Genomic DNA, 20,100 nt, shown 5'->3' on the forward strand with positions numbered 1-20,100 from the left:
AGAAACCAACCGACACAACCCTTAGAGCTTAGTTAAATAACTAACTTTCTAACAGTAACTACCCTCTAACTTGCTTAACTACCAATAGATAATTACAATAATACAATTAATAACACAAAACTTAGGATAAATCTTGATTAATCTTTCCAAAAAAAAGAGCTTCATGTGAACAAATTTGTAAAAAAACAGAACTTGAAATCTTGTATTAGTTGACCTGTGTTATCTCGGGTAGAAACTACTGTGAGAAACTGTAGCAATTGAACTAGAGTCATCACCATTGCAGTTATCCAGTAACTTTTGTCTAATGTTGTTAAGTTCCATGGTGAATTCGTTTACAAAAGGGGGATTAGAAGGGATGTGTAGCGAGCCATCATCTTTTGCTAACATTTTTAGCGTTGCTGACATGGTTGGTCTTAAAGATGGATCTTCTTGAGTGCACAAAAGTGCTACGTTTACCACTTTAATGACATCTTTTTGGAAATTTGTGTTGGGATAAATGTGCATCATTAGATTCGGGTCGAATATATCCTCCACTGTTCCTTGCTTGAAATGCTTCCATGCCTGCTCATCCACAAATAACCCAATAGAAATGCTTTTTAAAGATGCTTGCATTTGTTTAATTACTCGCTCGGAGTTGAATCACAAAATTTGTGATTGATTGTATTCATATAAGGGTTGCATATGCCTCTATATAGAGAGTTAATGTCTATGATAAGACATAAAAAACATAATGTGTTTAATACTCGACCCCACAAGGTGGGAAATGGTGGGGTTGAGTAACATGTCAAAATAAGTAACTTTACAAATGGGTCGAAATAGGACAGGGTGAGTTGACCCGAATACTTTTTGTGGCTCTATGAGATGAAGTGTATATACTTACTGTAGACGGTAAGCTTTCAGTATATTCTTTGTCTGGGCTTTTGTTGCTTTCTATACCAGTGACTACCTCTAGAATTAGAATACCAAAGCTATAGATGTCTGCCTTTTCGGTAACTGACCATGGGCGATGTATTCTAGAGCCATATACCCACTGATAATATTAAAGTTAAAAAGAAAAAGGTTAGTAGACTATATAAGTAAATTTATATAATAAATATCTTTTGCATGATTATTCTATGTGAAAAGGGGATACTTTACAGTGTTCCTGCAATGGCGGTGCTGATGTGGCTTTTATCATCTTGAAAAGACCTGGCCAACCCAAAATCAGCTATTTTGGGACGAAGGCTCGAGTCTAATAAGATGTTAGGAGCTTTAATATCCCTGTGAATAATCCGGTGGTTGGTATTCTCATGAAGGTAAACAAGACCTTCTGCTATACCAATAATAATTTTAACCCTCTTCTCCCAATCTATTTCCCTTCCTTTTATTATATCTGTACAAATTCGTAATTACATCTCAATTAATGATTTCAGAGTGTATGTGTCACACCCTCAAAATCCACTAACGGAGTTTTACCGTCAGAGGGTGTGAACTGGCAGGATCGGAATCATTAGTTATAACCAAACCAAAGAAAAACGTTTAAATGAAAGTAAGTGCGGAAGCATAAAACCTTAATTCAAAAGTTGCGTCACGCAGGACGACTTAAAACCAAATGTAACTGTTAAAATTAAGTTTGCAGAATAAAAGTGTTTTCATTAATGCATGCTCCTAAACCGCGCGCCCGCCTCGGCTACCTGAGAATAACATACTAAAAGTGTCAACACAAGGTTGGTGAGTTCACAAGTAAAATAAGATAAATCGTTTAGCGTTTTGCGTAACCTCGTTACGACGTTTAAATGTTGCGTAACCCCGTTACGACGTTTGAGTGTGTAACCACGTTACAGCGTTTGAGTGTGTAACCACGTTACAGCGTTTGAGTGTGTAACCACGTTACAGCGTTTGAGTGTGTAACCACGTTACAGCGTTTGAGTGTGTAACCACGTTACAGCGTTTGAGTGTGTAACCACGTTACAGCGTTTGAGTGTGTAACCACGTTACAGCGTTTGAGTGTGTAACCACGTTACAGCGTTTGAGTGTGTAACCACGTTACAGCGTTTGAGTGTGTAACCACGTTACAGCGTTTGAGTGTGTAACCACGTTACAGCGTTTGAGTGTGTAACCACGTTACAGCGTTTGAGTGTGTAACCACGTTACAGCGTTTGAGTGTGTAACCACGTTACAGCGTTTAAGTGTTTTGCATTACCAGATAGTGTTATGTCAAATTATATATCGATAGGTAGCTAATCTATACAACAAGTATCGCTAAGTGGTTCGCGACCGAAGCTGACTGTTTATCAAGCGCCCGTCACCAGGTCCTCCAGACCATGGTAAGTGTTAGCCAAAATTAACACCCACTCAACCTCCAGTTGAGCTTAGCGTCGGGTGGGGTTTGTCAAACCCAGTAGTACTACCCAAAAGTGACTCGCTATTCCAAATATTAACCGGTCCGATGTGTGGGACTTCAAATGTTACGTATGCCGCTTAGCCTTTACAAGTGATATATAATTTATAACAAAATCTTTCATATGCGTTTATCTCAGAAAATATGTTTATCGGAGTATGTTATCTCCCCCAAGTGAAAAACGTTTGAAAACAGTTTAAGAGTGGGGTAAGTGAACTCACTGTTTGCGAAGAATATCCGATCTAGATCACCGAGTGATGCGCGTCGTAGAAAACTCTCTAGCGTTCTTCCTAGCACCTTAATCTTCAATCAAACTTGAAAAATCTTGAGTGTGTGTGTGTGTATAGGTTCCGATCGCAAGGTTAGGGTTAGGATTCGGTTCCGATCGGAACTTTGTGAGGAAGAAAGAATAGAAGTTAGGGTTTGGGTTATCATGTATTTATAGACTAATATGTTACACATTGGCCCCTCAACTCCTAAGTATTACTTTTTCTAGAACATTCTATCATAACTTGCACATTAAGTTAACATTAAGTATTACTTTTTCTAGAACATTCTATCATAACTTGCACATTAAATTAACATGAAAATAATATTATCACATAACACATAATCCTAACACATAATTATCACATAATTAGTGTTTTAGTGTGTTTCGTTTATTCCTCAATCGTTTGCGTTTCGGTGCAAATCCCGAAAGACTACTACACATGTAGTAAGTGTTAAGCGTCATTTAAACCCTAGTTTAAATGTAATGAGGTTTGCGTTTAGATTCAATAAATCTAAAGTTTGAATTGACGGAGTTGCGTTAACGGAGTTAACCTGAAATTGACGATTGTCACATCATTCCCATGTTAAAGAATTTTCGTCCCGAAAATTTGAGTCAAGTCGTGATGAGTGTCTGAAAAAGTAAGAAAAATTTTCAGTTTGTCATATCATCCCCTAGTAGAAAGAAATTTCGTCCCGAAATTTAATTCATACCCTCGGTGATTTCTGACGGTTTGCCGGGTTTCACGGTTTTCTGTGTTTGGTCAGCCCTTCAAAAAGGTGAGGATACTTTTTCATCATTTGATCCTCGCGTTCCCACGTGAACTCCGGTCCACGTCTCGAGTTCCAACGAACTTTAACAATTGGAATTTTGCTGTGCTTGAGCGTTTTGGTTTCCCAATCCAAAACCTCAACTGGTTCTTCAACGAAGCGTAATTGTTCATCAACTTGCAGTTCCTCCAAAGGGACTACTTGAGTTTCATCGGATAGACATTTCTTTAAATTCGATACGTGAAAAACGTTGTGTACACTGCTGAGTTCTGCTGGTAAGTCCAGTCGGTACGCCACGGGACCAACGCGTTCCGTTATCCGGTAAGGACCAACATATCGTGGGTTGAGTTTGTTTCGCTTTCCAAAGCGAACCACACCTTTCCAAGGTGAGACTTTGAGTAACACTCGATCGTTTACTTGAAATTCGAGAGGTTTTCGGCGCTTGTCAGCGTAACTCTTTTGGCGATCACGTGCTGCTGCCATGCGGTTTCGGATTTGAACAATCTTTTCCGAAGTTTCGAGTACCAGTTCTGGACCAGTGATTTGGCTGTCACCCACCTCTGCCCAACAGAGCGGTGATCGACACTTCCGTCCGTATAGTGCTTCAAACGGTGCTGCGTTAATACTTGCGTGGTAGCTGTTGTTATACGAAAACTCTACCAAAGGTAAGTGGGGTTCCCAACTTTTTCCGAAATCCAACACACATGCACGCAACATGTCCTCTAAGGTCTGAATAGTTCGTTCACTTTGCCCATCCGTCTGAGGATGGTATGCGGTACTCATATCGAGACGTGTGCCCAGTGCGCTTTGCAGCGACTTCCAAAAGTGTGAGGTAAAACGAGAATCTCGATCGGAAATGATCGAGACAGGCACTCCGTGTCTCGACACTACTTCCTTCATGTAGACACGAGTCAGTCTTTCCATTTTGTCTGTTTCCTTAATCGCTAGGAAGTGCGCCGATTTAGTCAACCGGTCAACGATCACCCAGATGGTATCGCATCCCGTTGGTGTTTTAGGCAAACCCGTAATAAAGTCCATTGAGATGTGTTCCCATTTCCACATTGGGAGTTCCGGTTGTTGCAGTAGACCAGATGGTTTCTGGTATTCTATCTTGACTCTGGCACAAGTCAAGCATTTGCTCACGTAGGTGGCAATGTCGGCTTTCATGTTCGGCCACCAGTAAAGTTCCTTTAAATCATGATACATTTTATCTGAGCCGGGGTGGATAGAATATCGAGACTTGTGTGCTTCGTCCATCACTAGAGTTCTCAACTCTCCGTATCGTGGAACCCAAATCCGGTTCTCAAAATATCGGACCCCGTCCGATTTGGTTTCAAGTTGTTTGTCCATGCCCCGCATGAGTTCTGATGGGAGATTATCATCTTTCAAAGCTTCAAGTTGTGCATCGCGAATATGGTCGAGTAAGCTGGCATGAATTGTGAGTTGCAATGCTCGCACTCGTCTGGGTTTATCGGTTTCCTTTCTACTGAGGGCGTCGGCCACTACATTGGCCTTGCCAGGGTGGTACTTGATAGCACAATCGTAATCCTTAAGCAACTCGACCCAACGACGCTGTCGCATGTTCAGCTCCCTTTGATCGAAGATATGCTGGAGACTCTTGTAGTCGGTGTATATGGTAAACTTGGTACCGTACAAGTAATGCCTCCATATCTTAAGAGCAAACACTACAGCTCCGAGTTCCAAATCGTTGGTCGTGTAGTTTTTCTCGTGAATCCGTAGTTGTCTAGAGGCGTAGGCTATAACCTTCTCGAGTTGCATCAGCACACAACCGAGACCTTGTATAGATGCGTCACAGTGTACCTCAAAATTTTCCGTTCCCTCGGGGAGGGCTAAAATAGGGGCGCTACAAAGCTTGGTTTTCAACAGTTGAAAAGCGGATTCTTGCGCGTCACCCCAGTTGTACTTAGTGCCCTTGTGAGTCAAAGCGGTGAGGGGTTGAGCAATCTTTGAAAATCCCTCGATGAAACGCCGGTAGTAGCCGGCCAGTCCTAGGAATTGTCGCACCTCAGTCGGAGTCTTAGGTGCTTCCCAGTTTTTGATGGCCCCTACCTTACCGGGATCGACATGGATACCATTCTCGTTGATCACATGTCCTAAAAAGTGAACCTCGCGAAGCCAAAATTCACATTTCGAGAGTTTAGCATACAGTTGTTCCTTCTTCAGTAGTTCCAGAATTATCCTTAAGTGCTCTTCGTGGTCAGTCTCGTTCTTGGAGTAGACGAGTATATCATCAATGAAAACAATCACAAACTTGTCGAGGTACGCCTTGCATACTCGATTCATGAGATCCATAAATACGGCTGGTGCGTTGGTTAGGCCAAAAAGGCATAACCGAAAACTCGTAGTGACCATACCGTGTTCTGAAAGCCGTATTTGAAATATCTTCTTCGCGCACTCTCAGCTGGTGGTAACCGGATCGTAGATCGATCTTCGAGTAGTAACTCGATCCCTGAAGCTGGTCAAACAAATCATCAATTCGGGGTAAAGGATAACGGTTCTTGACCGTCATCTTGTTCAACTCCCGGTAGTCGATGCACATTCGGAAAGTCCCTTCTTTCTTTCGGACAAACAAGACAGGGGCTCCCCATGGCGATGAGCTAGGTCGGATAAAACCTTTATCCAACAAATCTTGCAACTGGGTGGACAACTCCTGAAGTTCCGCCGGTGCGAGCCGATACGGGGCTCGTGCTATGGGTGCTGCACCGGGTGTCAACTCGATCTGAAATTCGACTTGACGAATAGGAGGGAGTCCGGGCAAATCCTCCGGGAAAACTTCCGGAAAGTCTCGCACAACCGGTATGTCCTCAATTCGTTTCTCCTCCGCGGGTTTCTCAACAATCTGCGCCAAAATTGCCGGATGACCCTTTCGTAAATACTTCTGTGCCTTCAAAAGGGTAATAACGCTGGTGGTCATGCCGCTTCTCTCGCCTCGGACCGAAATGATCTCGCCGGAAGGGGTGGTAATATGGACTATCTTATCATGGCATATAATCTCCGCTCGGTTCTCGGATAACCAGTCCATGCCGACAACGACATTGAAACTACTAAGCGTAAAAGGAATAAGGTCGATGTCAAAGACATGACCTGACAGTTTCAACTTACATCCCGCAAGTATATGAGTTGTTACTACAGTTTTACCGTTAGCTAATTCAACAGGAAACTTAGCGTCTAACGGGGTTGGAGTAAGGTTTAAAAGTTGGCTAAAAGCTTTTGACACAAAACTCCTATCAGCTCCAGCGTCAAACAAAACAGAAGCAAAACAATCGTTTACAGGGAACTTACCAGACACCACATGCGGATCATTGCGGGCTTGACCCGATCCAATCACAAACGCTCTTCCTTTGCCATTTCCTCCACCATTACTGCCACTTCCATTACCCCCATTATTGTCGTTCTGTTTCAGCTTGGGGCAATCCTTCCGGAAATGACCTTCCTGTCCACATTCAAAACATCCCTTAGTCGTCATCGGTGGCTTAGGAACACCCTTCGCCGCAAGGTCAACTCTACATTCCTTCGCTTGGTGACCTATCTTTCCGCATCTTTGACACTTGACACGGTCACACTGACCAACATGATGAAAGTTGCACCTGTTGCACTTTGGATATTTCCCAGCATATCCGCTCAAAACCTGCCCGCTACCGTTGTTGTTGTTGTTGTTGTTGTGATTCTGAGTATTGAAACTCCGAGTAAATTCGGGCTTACGGTAGTGGTGTTGCGGTGGGAGGTTCGAGAATGAGGATCTGATGTTGTCGAACTTTCTCTTTCCGCTGCTCAGGTTGCTGTTGTTGTTGCTGTCAGTACTCGGGTTGTCACGGGCTTTAGTGGTTGAACCCCTAGGTGGTAACGCACCTTGGGCCACTGCCTGATCCGTCAGTTTGTAAGCTAACCGGATCGCTTGCTGTATCGTGGCTGGTCTGGAAGACGTCACCATGCCCTGAATCTGTGGTGCTAACCCATCAATGTACATTTCAATCCTCTTACTCGGCGGATCTACCATCCGTGGACACATCACCGCTAACTCGTGAGAACGGGTAGTGTAAGCTTCGATTTCCGAACCCACCATCTTCAATGACCAAAATTCCGACTCCAACTTTGAAATCTCCTCCCTCGGACAATACTCTTCTCGCATCATGTTCTTGAACTCCTCCCAGTCCATCGCGTTAGCCAGTTCCATCCTCCGGTTCTTCTTCAGGTTCCTCCTCGGGATCTTCCTCAGGATCCTCCTCAGGTTCCTCTTCGGGATCTTCTTCAGGTTCCTCTTCAGGCTCTGCCTCAGGCTCGGCCTCAGGCTCTGCCTCGGGTTCGGCTGCGTTCTGAGCAATCTGCATTTGCAAGACATCGCAGCGCTCTAAAGCTATCTCGGTTCGGGTCCTTGCTACTTGGAGTTGCTCTTGCAAGTCTATCATCTCTGCTTGCATCTTCCTCATAATCTTCATCTGTTGGTCACTAGCCTCTTGCATCTCCTTCATGGTCGCTGCCATGCGAGCAATTTCTTCCTTAGTTTCCGTTCCTTCCTTCAACAGTCCGGAAACGTTAGCTCTCGTATAGCGCATGTAACCCACGTCACGCTCCAAGCACGTAACAACAGCTGCGAGAACTCGCTCTACAGGTTCGGTTATGGGTGGTAGGGTGTTGGGGAAGGCAGGATGGTTCGGGGGTGGTAATGGGGGAACTTGCTCACGATAGATCATACGTCGGATCATATTAGGGTACCAATCCCAGCTAACTTCGTTTTCGTACATGCCTCCGGATAAGCGATACCTCTTCGGTGCGGGAGCTTCGAGTTCCGGGACTACTCGGGGTGGCGATGCGGTAGGTAACTGCGGTTCCTTCCCGTGAGCATGAGTCATCGGATCGAACGATGATGAGGATGGCGTCGACATCTCTACAGGTAAGCCGTGTATGCGCGCGTAGTGAGAAGGGGTAGAGAGATAAGATAACAAAGAGTACACAAAACTATGCAATGCGAATCATTATAACTAATGGGTCGTCGCGGTTATAGTCTAGTATGCATGCAGCTTCTAGTTCGCTATAACCAATGGCTCTGATACCAATCTGTCACACCCTCAAAATCCACTAACGGAGTTTTACCGTCAGAGGGTGTGAACTGGCAGGATCGGAATCATTAGTTATAACCAAACCAAAGAAAAACGTTTAAATGAAAGTAAGTGCGGAAGCATAAAACCTTAATTCAAAAGTTGCGTCACGCAGGACGACTTAAAACCAAATGTAACTGTTAAAATTAAGTTTGCAGAATAAAAGTGTTTTCATTAATGCATGCTCCTAAACCGCGCGCCCGCCTCGGCTACCTGAGAATAACATACTAAAAGTGTCAACACAAGGTTGGTGAGTTCACAAGTAAAATAAGATAAATCGTTTAGCGTTTTGCGTAACCTCGTTACGACGTTTAAATGTTGCGTAACCCCGTTACGACGTTTGAGTGTGTAACCACGTTACAGCGTTTGAGTGTGTAACCACGTTACAGCGTTTGAGTGTGTAACCACGTTACAGCGTTTGAGTGTGTAACCACGTTACAGCGTTTGAGTGTGTAACCACGTTACAGCGTTTGAGTGTGTAACCACGTTACAGCGTTTGAGTGTGTAACCACGTTACAGCGTTTGAGTGTGTAACCACGTTACAGCGTTTGAGTGTGTAACCACGTTACAGCGTTTGAGTGTGTAACCACGTTACAGCGTTTGAGTGTGTAACCACGTTACAGCGTTTAAGTGTTTTGCATTACCAGATAGTGTTATGTCAAATTATATATCGATAGGTAGCTAATCTATACAACAAGTATCGCTAAGTGGTTCGCGACCGAAGCTGACTGTTTATCAAGCGCCCGTCACCAGGTCCTCCAGACCATGGTAAGTGTTAGCCAAAATTAACACCCACTCAACCTCCAGTTGAGCTTAGCGTCGGGTGGGGTTTGTCAAACCCAGTAGTACTACCCAAAAGTGACTCGCTATTCCAAATATTAACCGGTCCGATGTGTGGGACTTCAAATGTTACGTATGCCGCTTAGCCTTTACAAGTGATATATAATTTATAACAAAATCTTTCATATGCGTTTATCTCAGAAAATATGTTTATCGGAGTATGTTATCTCCCCCAAGTGAAAAACGTTTGAAAACAGTTTAAGAGTGGGGTAAGTGAACTCACTGTTTGCGAAGAATATCCGATCTAGATCACCGAGTGATGCGCGTCGTAGAAAACTCTCTAGCGTTCTTCCTAGCACCTTAATCTTCAATCAAACTTGAAAAATCTTGAGTGTGTGTGTGTGTATAGGTTCCGATCGCAAGGTTAGGGTTAGGATTAGGTTCCGATCGGAACTTTGTGAGGAAGAAAGAATAGAAGTTAGGGTTTGGGTTATCATGTATTTATAGACTAATATGTTACACATTGGCCCCTCAACTCCTAAGTATTACTTTTTCTAGAACATTCTATCATAACTTGCACATTAAGTTAACATTAAGTATTACTTTTTCTAGAACATTCTATCATAACTTGCACATTAAATTAACATGACAATAATATTATCACATAACACATAATCCTAACACATAATTATCACATAATTAGTGTTTTAGTGTGTTTCGTTTATTCCTCAATCGTTTGCGTTTCGGTGCAAATCCCGAAAGACTACTACACATGTAGTAAGTGTTAAGCGTCATTTAAACCCTAGTTTAAATGTAATGAGGTTTGCGTTTAGATTCAATAAATCTAAAGTTTGAATTGACGGAGTTGCGTTAACGGAGTTAACCTGAAATTGACGATTGTCACAGTATGGAATGTGTTGATTTGGTTATGCAGTATCTCTAATGGCTCAAACACTAGGAAAAAGGGTTAAACTAGCCAAACGGGTAAAAATAATGCTCACTAATACATAATCCATAATCATCATCAGTCGGGTTGGATAATGGGTTTGTACTTTTTGGTTCATAGGGTCATTTTAGTTACGGGTAACATAACTCAAATACACAGTTCATAACAAAATGAATTGTAAGTGTATTAATATTTTTACAACTTACCAAAAATGAAGAGGTCAAGGCTTTTGTTGGGCAAATATTCGTATATAAGAATGCTTTCGGGTCCTGAACAGCTGCGTCCTAATAACCTAACCAGATTTTTGTGTTCTGCTAATCATATTAACTTCATTATAGAAATCTGCTATTCTGAATTTGTTGTTGAAGAAAAGCCTCTTCACAGCTATTTCCCGTCCATCTTTTAGAACTGTGCTTTAATGCATAAAATGTCCTAAGTAAGTAACTAAAAGTTAGATTATATCATATTTGACCCTCTAATGATCAGAAATAAAAAAGAACAGAAGTAATAAACTAATTATAGTGTCTTATTGTTGTGAATTTTTTTCAAAGTTTTTTCAATTGAATGACCCAAATGAAACAATTTAAAAAGTTACCTTTTTTGAAAGCATTTATAAAATACTTCACAACAATAGAATAATATTAAAAGTTGAGTGTTTTTTATCATACAAAAACATATGAATGACTTAAGTTAAGAAACTTTGTTAATACTAGCTAGATGAGATATTTGTTATAAAAATTCCAAACTTTTGGCAAATAAGTGTTCCGAGTCATTTACTCCTTTTGACCTTAACCTATACCCCCCCCCCCAACACCACACACACACACACTTGATGACGTGGTTGTAGTATAAGTAAGTAACAACCTTGTACACAGTCCCGAATCCTCCTTGCCCAAGCTTATTAGACTCATCCCAGTATTCTGTAGCTTTTTCGACGGTGGAGTATTTGAAGTTCAAGCTACTGTCATTCAGAACCTTTGCTAGTTTCCCAGCATCATAAGATCCTGGTAATTGCCAGCAATAATTAGTTTGTTTCACAGAAAAGAACATGTTTTTTTGTTGTTACAATTTTTTGTAGAACAGAAACAACTTGTACCTTTTCTCTTGTGTTGTATATATCTGTGTTTCCTGATGTATAAAATAATCATCAAAGCAAATGTAATAACCACCAAAGCACTAACAACCGAAACCGTCAAAGCTATTATCCTCACTGCCAAAAACAAAACCAACATCACAAAAGCTCTATATGATTTTAGTATAATTGTGGTTACCTTTGTTGCTAGAGCTCCTTGTGACCGTTACAGGATTGAGAAAATTGGTATCCGAGTACCTCATGAAACACCCAGTGTTCAACACACGACCCTCAGACCATGGTAAACATTTCTTTATCGACACCGATGCATTCTCCAAACACGCCCTACAAGAACTCGGGCTCAAAGTCTTCCAACATTCTGCCAACACATAAACCACCGAATCATCACGACTGGACATTTCTTCCCTAGCAAAGTAGTCATTGTTTCTTAATGCGCCCGACACAGCATTGGCTAGAACTCGACTTGTTGACTCTTGAAACAATGTACTCTTTCTTGTTGTATTCCCACAAACCGTGGTGTCATTTGGGCCCGTGTACTCTTCAAAGAAGTTATAAGTTTGGAGTCGTAAAAAGCAACCGTCAAGATAAATGCGCCCCCCATTGCGGGGGTAGCAAATGGGAAAAGAAGTACGAATTTGGGCATAGCATAGATGCAGTATTGTGAAGAGAGATCACCGTAGCATTTGGCTAGAGCATAGTTTTTGTTGGGACCCGTGCCCACGGCTGCTGTTACGTTATGTGAAGTTTGAATTCGGGTGCCAATTATGTCCGTGATATGGACAAAATTTTGGACGAATTTATCTGGGTTCTCAGCTAAGGTTTCATCACAATGAAATTTGATTATTTCCGATCTAGCATTCCCATAAGATTTAGATACTAGTACGAGCAACACGATTAAAACTATAGCTGTATGTGCGGATTTCATCTTCTATTATATCACACCCGTTGAAAAGTTGTTTTTAAAAATACCGTCTACCTAGAAACTAATATGATATTCCACATAATCGTAACTGCTCACTATACATGTAGTTATTACCTGGAAACCTATTAAAATAAAATTAGAAATGATATAAAGCATAAGAAGCATTCAGGATGTTTTACATGTATCGTAGGTGAGCTTTAGGGGGAGGATATTTTTATGTATTAGCATGCACATGGTTTTATAGAGAATGGTTCAGGTACATTTTAGTCTTAACATGAGAATAAGAAAATAATACCAATTATAAAAAATGAGATCGTAAGAAACAATACCAACTACAATGCCGATATACATAAACAATGATTTGTAATAACAAAGAAAAAAACCTAAAAATTACAACAAAAGAATCAAAATCAAAAACAAAATAATAACAACAAATACTTATAACAACAAAAGAAAAAAATCTAGTAATAACAACAAAATATAAATCGGCAAATACTTATAACGTCTCATAATCGAAAATTAGCAAATACGAACAAAAAATAACAGCAAACATCTATAAAAATAATTCTAATAATAACAACAAATTGATTCTCACCGTTTTCATGTTAAGAATAAAATGTATTTGATCATATTTCTGGTTTTATATGCTCCGTTGTAATACACACTTTCTCGTAAATTATATAAGACGTATCGTTGTAATTAGTTTAGATGTATTGATGGTTTTGGATACATTTTTGTAATCATTGTTCCATCCCAATTGATGTTTAAAAAATATGGCAATACTATAATTAAAGTAAAGAATAATAATTTTAGATTTTACGATACAATTTTATAATAAAAATTTAAGTATTTGAAAGTTATAATATATTCAAAACTTGATAAAGCCATAAGTTTAAATATGATTAGAGAGATGAGTCATGAGAGGTCAATATTGTTCTTTTGGTCGTTTTCAACTAAGTTTCCTAGTCAAGAAGGCAGAACTAGAAATACAAATCAAGTGGCCTTCTTCTAGTACAATATTGTATATGTAATTATAACAAGTGGCGAGACTTTGACAAAAACGCGATAGAGAGGGAACTCGATATATATAGTTACGAAGATCAAGTTAATAATCAAACTTATTTGAACCTAGAGCAAAATTATTTTAATATTATTTTAATGGTGGTGGACATTCAAAACATTTAACTTTAGATACCATTTAGGTGCCTTGCCACTCAGATCTTGTGATAGTTCAAAATTAATCAATGCCGTAATCTTTAATTCTGATTGAAATTAAAAAAATAATAAAAACAATTCTAGAGTTCATACCTTTTGCCTATACATGTTGAATCTAGCTCCAAGAGAGGGGTGGAATGAGCATTTAGTCTTCACCAGTTGGCTGATAGTCTAGATTTATATAGAATTTGGCAATTTGCAATTTTGCATGTAAAGTCTTGGTCAATGGACGAATTAGAATTCCATTTATTTAGTTTTTATTATTGTTTAATTTCATAAATAGTCTTTTTTCTTTTTGCTTTTAAACTTCTAAAATTTTACACTTTATAAGGGTTGAATCACTTACGTATATTCTACACCCTAACCATCTTACTACCCCATCAAAGTATGATTGTAATGAAAATTTACTAAATAAGTGTTATTTAAAAAATATTTATGAATTTTTAATTAAAACTTCTTTCCAGCAGATTTCACATTACCATTTCTTAATTAACTTTAATCACTCTCTAAGCCTCATTTTTAGATCTTTGAGTCGAAGAAATTTACGAGGCCTTAGTGACCTCAAGTCCCGCTATTTTCTAACGATAAACGGATTTAGATACTCTTAAATCATCATACTCTTGAAAACATATTATAATTAATTAAAGAGTTGGTGTAATGAAACTCGCTAAATAGTGACGCAAAAGGGGTTTAGCTATTCCTACGCCGCCCCTAAACTTAAACGGTTGTTTGACATGTAGAATGGGTATATGATTTGGCATCTTAATCTTCGAACGGCCGTTTAATAAATCTTAAAACGGCCGTTTTGAAAAGAAAAACGGTGTAAGATTAGATTAAGGATGACATGTATACAGGCCGTGTAGATAACTAACAAAATTGAAATGGTCAAAGCCATTAATGACACCGATGCATGTATGTGTTAAATGTAATTTTGAAATATGATGTGAGTATTCGTAGCCATTTAATTTCTGGGTCCTAAACGTATGAAAAAATTCTGGTTCTGTGGTGGAAAAGTTCAATAGCCATTAATGTTGTTGGTCCTAATAATATTAGATTTTTCTATATTCGATTAAATTGAAAAACTAGACCAAAGGATGCCTTGGGTTGGTCTCGGTCAGCCTGAAAGAGACGCTAGCCCTCACCCAACCTCCCCTCTCTCGCACAATGGCGGTTCGTCCGTTCCTCCCTCTTTCCTACATCAATATGAATTGTGGCCGGAGTCTGGTATTCGAATGTGTGAAGGCGATCGATTTTAGTTATTACAAATGATTCTGATGGTGATTTGACCGCTTATTTTAGGTTTAGGTTTCGAATTAACCTAAATTATATTACTCAAAAAGTTAGAATATAATACTAGAATTGAAATAATACAAGTTTATAATCATATTTGATACACTAATTATTAATTATTTAAGCATTATCTGTTTAGACCTAAACATTGTGGCATGTTTCCAACCCGACCTGACCTGTTTGTTTTGCCGCCTCTAATGTCATAAATATTTTCTTCAAAATAACCGAGGTTCATGTCGTTTATATCACTTTCCGTCTTTCTTTTATTTCTGTAACAAGAAACAAACCTCACCTTGGCTTCTTTTCATGCCCTATAAAAAGGATTCACAATATGAAAATGTCAAATCACATATCACAATACAACCTAAATTATCCCAACATGTTTTAGCTAAATATTTTTAGTTACCTTGGGTAGAAATGACTCTGAGAAACTGTGGCAACTGAAATAGAATCATCGCCCTCACAGTTATTCGGTAAGCTTTGTGTAATGTCATTAAGTTCCATGGTTAATTCGTTAATAAAAGGGGGGTTAGACGGGGCAGGTAGCGAGTCCTTGTCTGTTGCTAACATTTTCAGTGCTGATGACATGGATGGTCTTAAAGATGGATCTTCTTGGGTGCACAAAAGTGCTACATGTACCACTTTGATGACATCTTTTTGGAAATTTGTGTTGGGATAAATGTGCATCATTAGATTCGGGTCAAATATTTCCTCCAGTGTACCTTTCTTGAAATGCTTCCATGCCTGTGCATTCATAGTGGAAATATATTTTTATAACCTGAATCAACTCATTTTGATGTAAAAATAATTTATGTTGTCAACTGATATTTTAAGTTTTTGGTAAAAAGGATTTGTGATTGTTACTTGAAAGTTTTCTAGAAACCAAAAGGAGCAATTATAATGTGAAGTGTATATACTTACGATAGACAGTAAGCTGTCGGTATATTCTGCGGTGTTTCTTCGGTTGCTTTGCATTCCAGTGAAGACCTCCAGAATTAGAATACCAAAGCTATAGACATCTGCCTTTTCAGTTAGTTGACCATGGGTTAGGTATTCTGGAGCCATATACCCACTAGTATAATTAAAAAAAAATTAGTAGACTATATAAGTTAACATTTTTTAATATCGAAAATGACTTGAATGAAGGGATGATCTACCAAGAAGACACTTACAGTGTTCCTGCAATGCCAGTGCTGATGTGGCTTTTATCATCTTGAAAAGATCGCGCCAACCCAAAATCAGCTATTTTTGGACGAAACCTAAAGTCTAATAAGATATTAGCAGTTTTGATATCTCTGTGAACAATCCGACGTTTGGTGTTCTCATGAAGGTAAACCAGGCCTTCTGCTATACCAATAATAATCTCAACTCTCTTCTCCCACCCTATTTCTCTTCCTAGTAATTCATCTGTACAATTTCATAATTGTTACATCTCAAATCATCAGATTATTGATTTCAAAGTCACTTGTCCGGGTCAAGCCCATTTAAATGGGTTGGTTTGATTTTGGATCGTCTTTAACATGTCAAATAGGTTAAATAACAAAAGTTTGCTTGAAGGAAAATGGGCCAAAAAAGTCAAATGGATTAAAAAGTCATGTTGATCACAAAGCCTACATGCATAATCAAATTATTGACAGGTCGGGTTACATAATCGTATGGGTTTGGGTTCATACGGGTCATTGTAGCTATGGGTTGGGTTGATCTCAAGCACTTCTCGGCCATTATTATATATATAAGGAAGAGTTGTAATGAAAATTCACTCGAGCTGTGAAAACCGGAGAAACTAATTTTTCACCATATGTTTTAAATTAAAATAGTTGGTTAGGGTAGTTGTGAATAAAAATGTGTAACACATTTGTAACAATTAGCAACATAATTGTTTTTTCAAAATTTCTATATTTTGTATTAAATATAATAGCATACACTACATATGTTTAAAAAATAAAACATAAAAATGATTGTTACGTCTGGTTTTCAAAACGCGAGTGAGTTTTCATTCTATACCTTCCATATATATATAAACGATATAAAATTACATTATTTACCGAAAAAGAAAACAACTACTGTATAAATAACCCAAATGGATCAAATTAGAACTAAACGAAGCGAATTTGTATTAACAATTTAGAACGTACCAAAAATGAAGTAGTCAAGGCTTCTGTTGGGCAGATATTCATATATAAGAATAGTTTCGGGTCCTGAACAACTACATCCTAATAACCTAATCAGATTTGGATGTTCAACACTGCTAACTAGTTTAACTTCATTATAGAAATCTGTTGTTTTGAATTTGTAGCTAATGAAAAGCCTCTTCACAGCTATTTCTCGTCCATCTGTAAGAACCCCCTGAAATAAATTTAATTGTTCACGTTAATAATCTCCACCCGTTTAGTTATAAATTGGTTGATTTAGTTCTATATAATCTCTCATGGGTAAGCACATGTAATTGTAAAACCACAAAAAAAATAGCCTGGAGGAATATGGGCAAACATTTACATGTTGATAGTTCACTCTAGCATAACAGTTTCAATGCCCTAGATTAAGTTGGTAAAAAAAACAAATAAATTATTACGTACGAAAACTAATATAGGTTTTCCGTAAGCGTATATGAGCCTAAAATCAAACTAACCTTGTACACTGTCCCGAATCCTCCTTGTCCAATCTTATTAGAGTCGTCCCATTGTTCCGTAGCTTTTTCAACAGTGGAGTATTTGAAGTACAAGCCACTGTCGTTAAGAATCTTTACTAGTTTGCGAGTATCATACGAACCTAGAAATTATAAGCATTCGATAGTTTGTTTCATATGTCGAACATATATTTTTGTCCAAATTAAATGTGTAGTGTACCTTTTCTTTTGTGTTGTATATATCTACGTTTCTTTATATATACAATAATCATCAAAGCAACCATGATAACCACCGCAGCACTAACAACCGAAACGATGATTGCTACTTTCCTCCCTGTCAATACCAATATGACAATATCCTTATCGTGTTAAGAATATTTTCTGGCCAGTGTTTATGTTATTATGCTATTTCTTATCATTCTAATCATACGTTGTTTGGAATTTAGTGAAATTCTAGGCTGAACTGCTAACTACAGTTTTGAGGAGCGACAAATCACACAGATTGTTTGAGTGAGTCGGAAAGTTTTACATGTTCAACATCAACCTTACCATTTTTTTACAACATCTTCAGTTTGCATCAACAATAAGAAGATTCATAATTAATATATCATGTTAAAAAAATCAATTTTGCCTAAAGCGTGTAAAAAATAGAGTTTTTTCGGTATAGTGTTTAAAAAAATTTTAGACATGATGTTATAAGTTGACACCACGCCTACAAAATTAATACATCATTTTTTAACTTCCTTTTTAGGTAAAATTAACTTTAAGTCTAACTTCACCCTATATAAAGGCGATATATGTTGGAACTCTCTCGCATATATAGGGAAGAGATTAAATAAAAACCACTAAGATACATGCATTAACGCTATGAGTTAAATGGTTCCAAGTTACAAACCGAACACAACCAACTAATTAGAGTTAAAACCTAACCATGTTTGTTATTTTATTATGATATTTTATGTGGTTTGGTTTAGTGTAACTAGGGTTACCTTTATTGCTTGATCTTCTTTTGACCGTTAGAGGATTGAGAAAATTGGTATCCGAATACCTCATGAAACACCCTGTGTTCAACACGCGACCCTCAGACCATGGTAAACATTTCTTTATCGACACCGATGCATTCTCCAAACACGCCCTACATGAACTCGGGCTCAAAGTGTTCCAACATTCCGCCAACACATAAACCGAGGCATTACTACCCGACACCACTTCTTCCCTAGCAAAATAATCACTATTTCCTAATGCACTCGATACAGCATTGGCCACCGCTCGACTTGTTGACTCTTGAAACACCACATCCTTTTTTGTCGTATTCCCACAAATTGTAATATCTTTCGGGCTCGTATACTCCTCGAAGAAGTTATAAAGTTGGAGCCGAAAAAAGCAACCGTCAAGATAACACTTCCCTCCACCAGGGTAACAACCGGGAACAGAAGTACGCAGTTGGGCATAGCATAAGATGCAATCTTCTGAAGAGAGATCACCGTAGCATTCGGCTAGAGCATAGATTATGTTAGAGCCAGTACCAAACACTGTTGTCACCTTATGTGAAGTTTGAATTTGGGTTGTAATTATATCCATCGTATGAACAAAATTTTGGAGGAATACCGCTTGATCGGCGTCTAAGGTGTCATCACACTGCAATTTGATCATTTTGGGTCGAGCATCACCATTTGATTTAGATACTTGTATGATCAAAGCAATGATTAAAATTATGGTTGTATGTGTTGATTTCTTCATCTTCTAGTATACGAGACTTAGTCGAGAAAACTGGAATAATACAAAACTAGTTTTGAGCAGAGAACTGTAAAAACTGTTTAATATATTTAGTGTTATGCGGATGCAATTGAGTAGGAAAAAAGCGTAGGGTGAGCAGAGTCAGATAACTGTTTTTGTATCATAATTAAAGAAAAAAATACATATGTTATATGGTTCTCTATTTAGAATTGTACTGTATTGAATTGATTGGCTTTTTATAGTGACAAATATTTATTAAATATGATCATGAACAAAACACAACTCTATGCTAATCTTGCATTTGCATTGTTTGACTTTACTAATAATTGAGTTATTAATATTTGTATGTGTTGGATAACAATAATTGTACGAGGAAAACATGGGAATAATAAATGCTAACAAGGTCCACGATTATTGATATGTTAGATACTAATTTTTTTTCCTGAACAGCTAGGATTTTGTAAACCAACCACAAAACAAGATCAAGCAAGGATTTAAAAAATTACAAAACACCGATTATTTTAAAAAAATGTTGACATATATGGATATTTAAGTTCAATAGCAAATATTATTGAGAATATGAATGAGCTAGGTTGTTAGTTCTATTTTTGTTTTGTTGTTAATAATAATATTTATTCTAATTAATATAATTGTGTTTGTTTTGTATGTTGGATTGTGCCGAGATCAGTCTGTGAATATAAGTTGGTGATGGGTTGGAAGCTGGTGTTGCGCTTGTGGACTGGACTAAGACTCGTCACGGGTGTATTAAAAGTACTATATTAACTATGAAGGGCTTTCGTACAAAATCAAAGCTGAGTAGAAAACGAAGGAATGGATAGATATCTTATTGGAAGCTAAATACTATAGGTTCCAATTTATTTTTACATAATGTTTTAATTTGCAAAACGTATAACTAAAACAACAACCCTGCCGAATCACACGAAGGCAATTAATAA

General features: G+C 38.3%; 1 protein-coding gene and 2 pseudogenes across 2 annotated transcripts; all 3 read right to left on the reverse strand.

Moving 5' to 3' along the window:
• Positions 1–219: 219 nt before the first annotated feature.
• Positions 220–12,279, reverse strand: LOC143544958 (cysteine-rich receptor-like protein kinase 2; annotated as a pseudogene). Its single transcript, XR_013137342.1, has 8 exons — positions 11,533–12,279; positions 11,358–11,471; positions 11,123–11,265; position 10,734; positions 10,468–10,669; positions 1,138–1,372; positions 881–1,030; positions 220–561 (listed from the first exon to the last, which is right to left on the reverse strand). The product of XR_013137342.1 is annotated as a cysteine-rich receptor-like protein kinase 2 (transcript).
• A 2,806-nt stretch (positions 12,280–15,085) lies between these two features.
• On the reverse strand, positions 15,086–15,846 carry LOC143544985 (cysteine-rich receptor-like protein kinase 2 pseudogene; annotated as a pseudogene).
• On the reverse strand, positions 15,681–19,294 carry LOC143544935 (cysteine-rich receptor-like protein kinase 2). The gene is made up of 5 exons (XM_077036908.1): positions 18,388–19,294; positions 17,628–17,732; positions 17,411–17,550; positions 16,917–17,127; positions 15,681–16,188 (listed from the first exon to the last, which is right to left on the reverse strand). Exons 1-5 carry the CDS (start codon positions 19,145–19,147, stop codon positions 15,950–15,952), a joined length of 1,455 nt encoding a protein of 484 aa, XP_076893023.1. The 5' UTR covers positions 19,148–19,294; the 3' UTR covers positions 15,681–15,949.
• Between the last annotated feature and the right edge of the window lie 806 nt (positions 19,295–20,100).

This window comes from Bidens hawaiensis, unplaced genomic scaffold (genome assembly GCF_021521415.1).
Source record: "Bidens hawaiensis isolate Kalapana, Puna unplaced genomic scaffold, B.hawaiensis_p1.1 tig00013805_1, whole genome shotgun sequence".
In the NCBI taxonomy this organism is placed as follows: domain Eukaryota; kingdom Viridiplantae; phylum Streptophyta; class Magnoliopsida; order Asterales; family Asteraceae; genus Bidens; species Bidens hawaiensis.

Excerpts from the sequence above, each read along its gene's own strand:
- LOC143544935 (XM_077036908.1), bottom strand. The coding sequence starts at position 19,147 with ATGAAGAAATCAACACATACAACCATAATTTTAATCATTGCTTTGATC. Across the intron at positions 17,733-18,387 it reads AAGCAATAAAGGTAACCCTA|TAGCAATCATCGTTTCGGTT; the intron begins GTTACACTAAAC and ends CAGGGAGGAAAG. Across the intron at positions 16,189-16,916 it reads CCTTGACTACTTCATTTTTG|ATGAATTACTAGGAAGAGAA; the intron begins GTACGTTCTAAA and ends GAAATTGTACAG.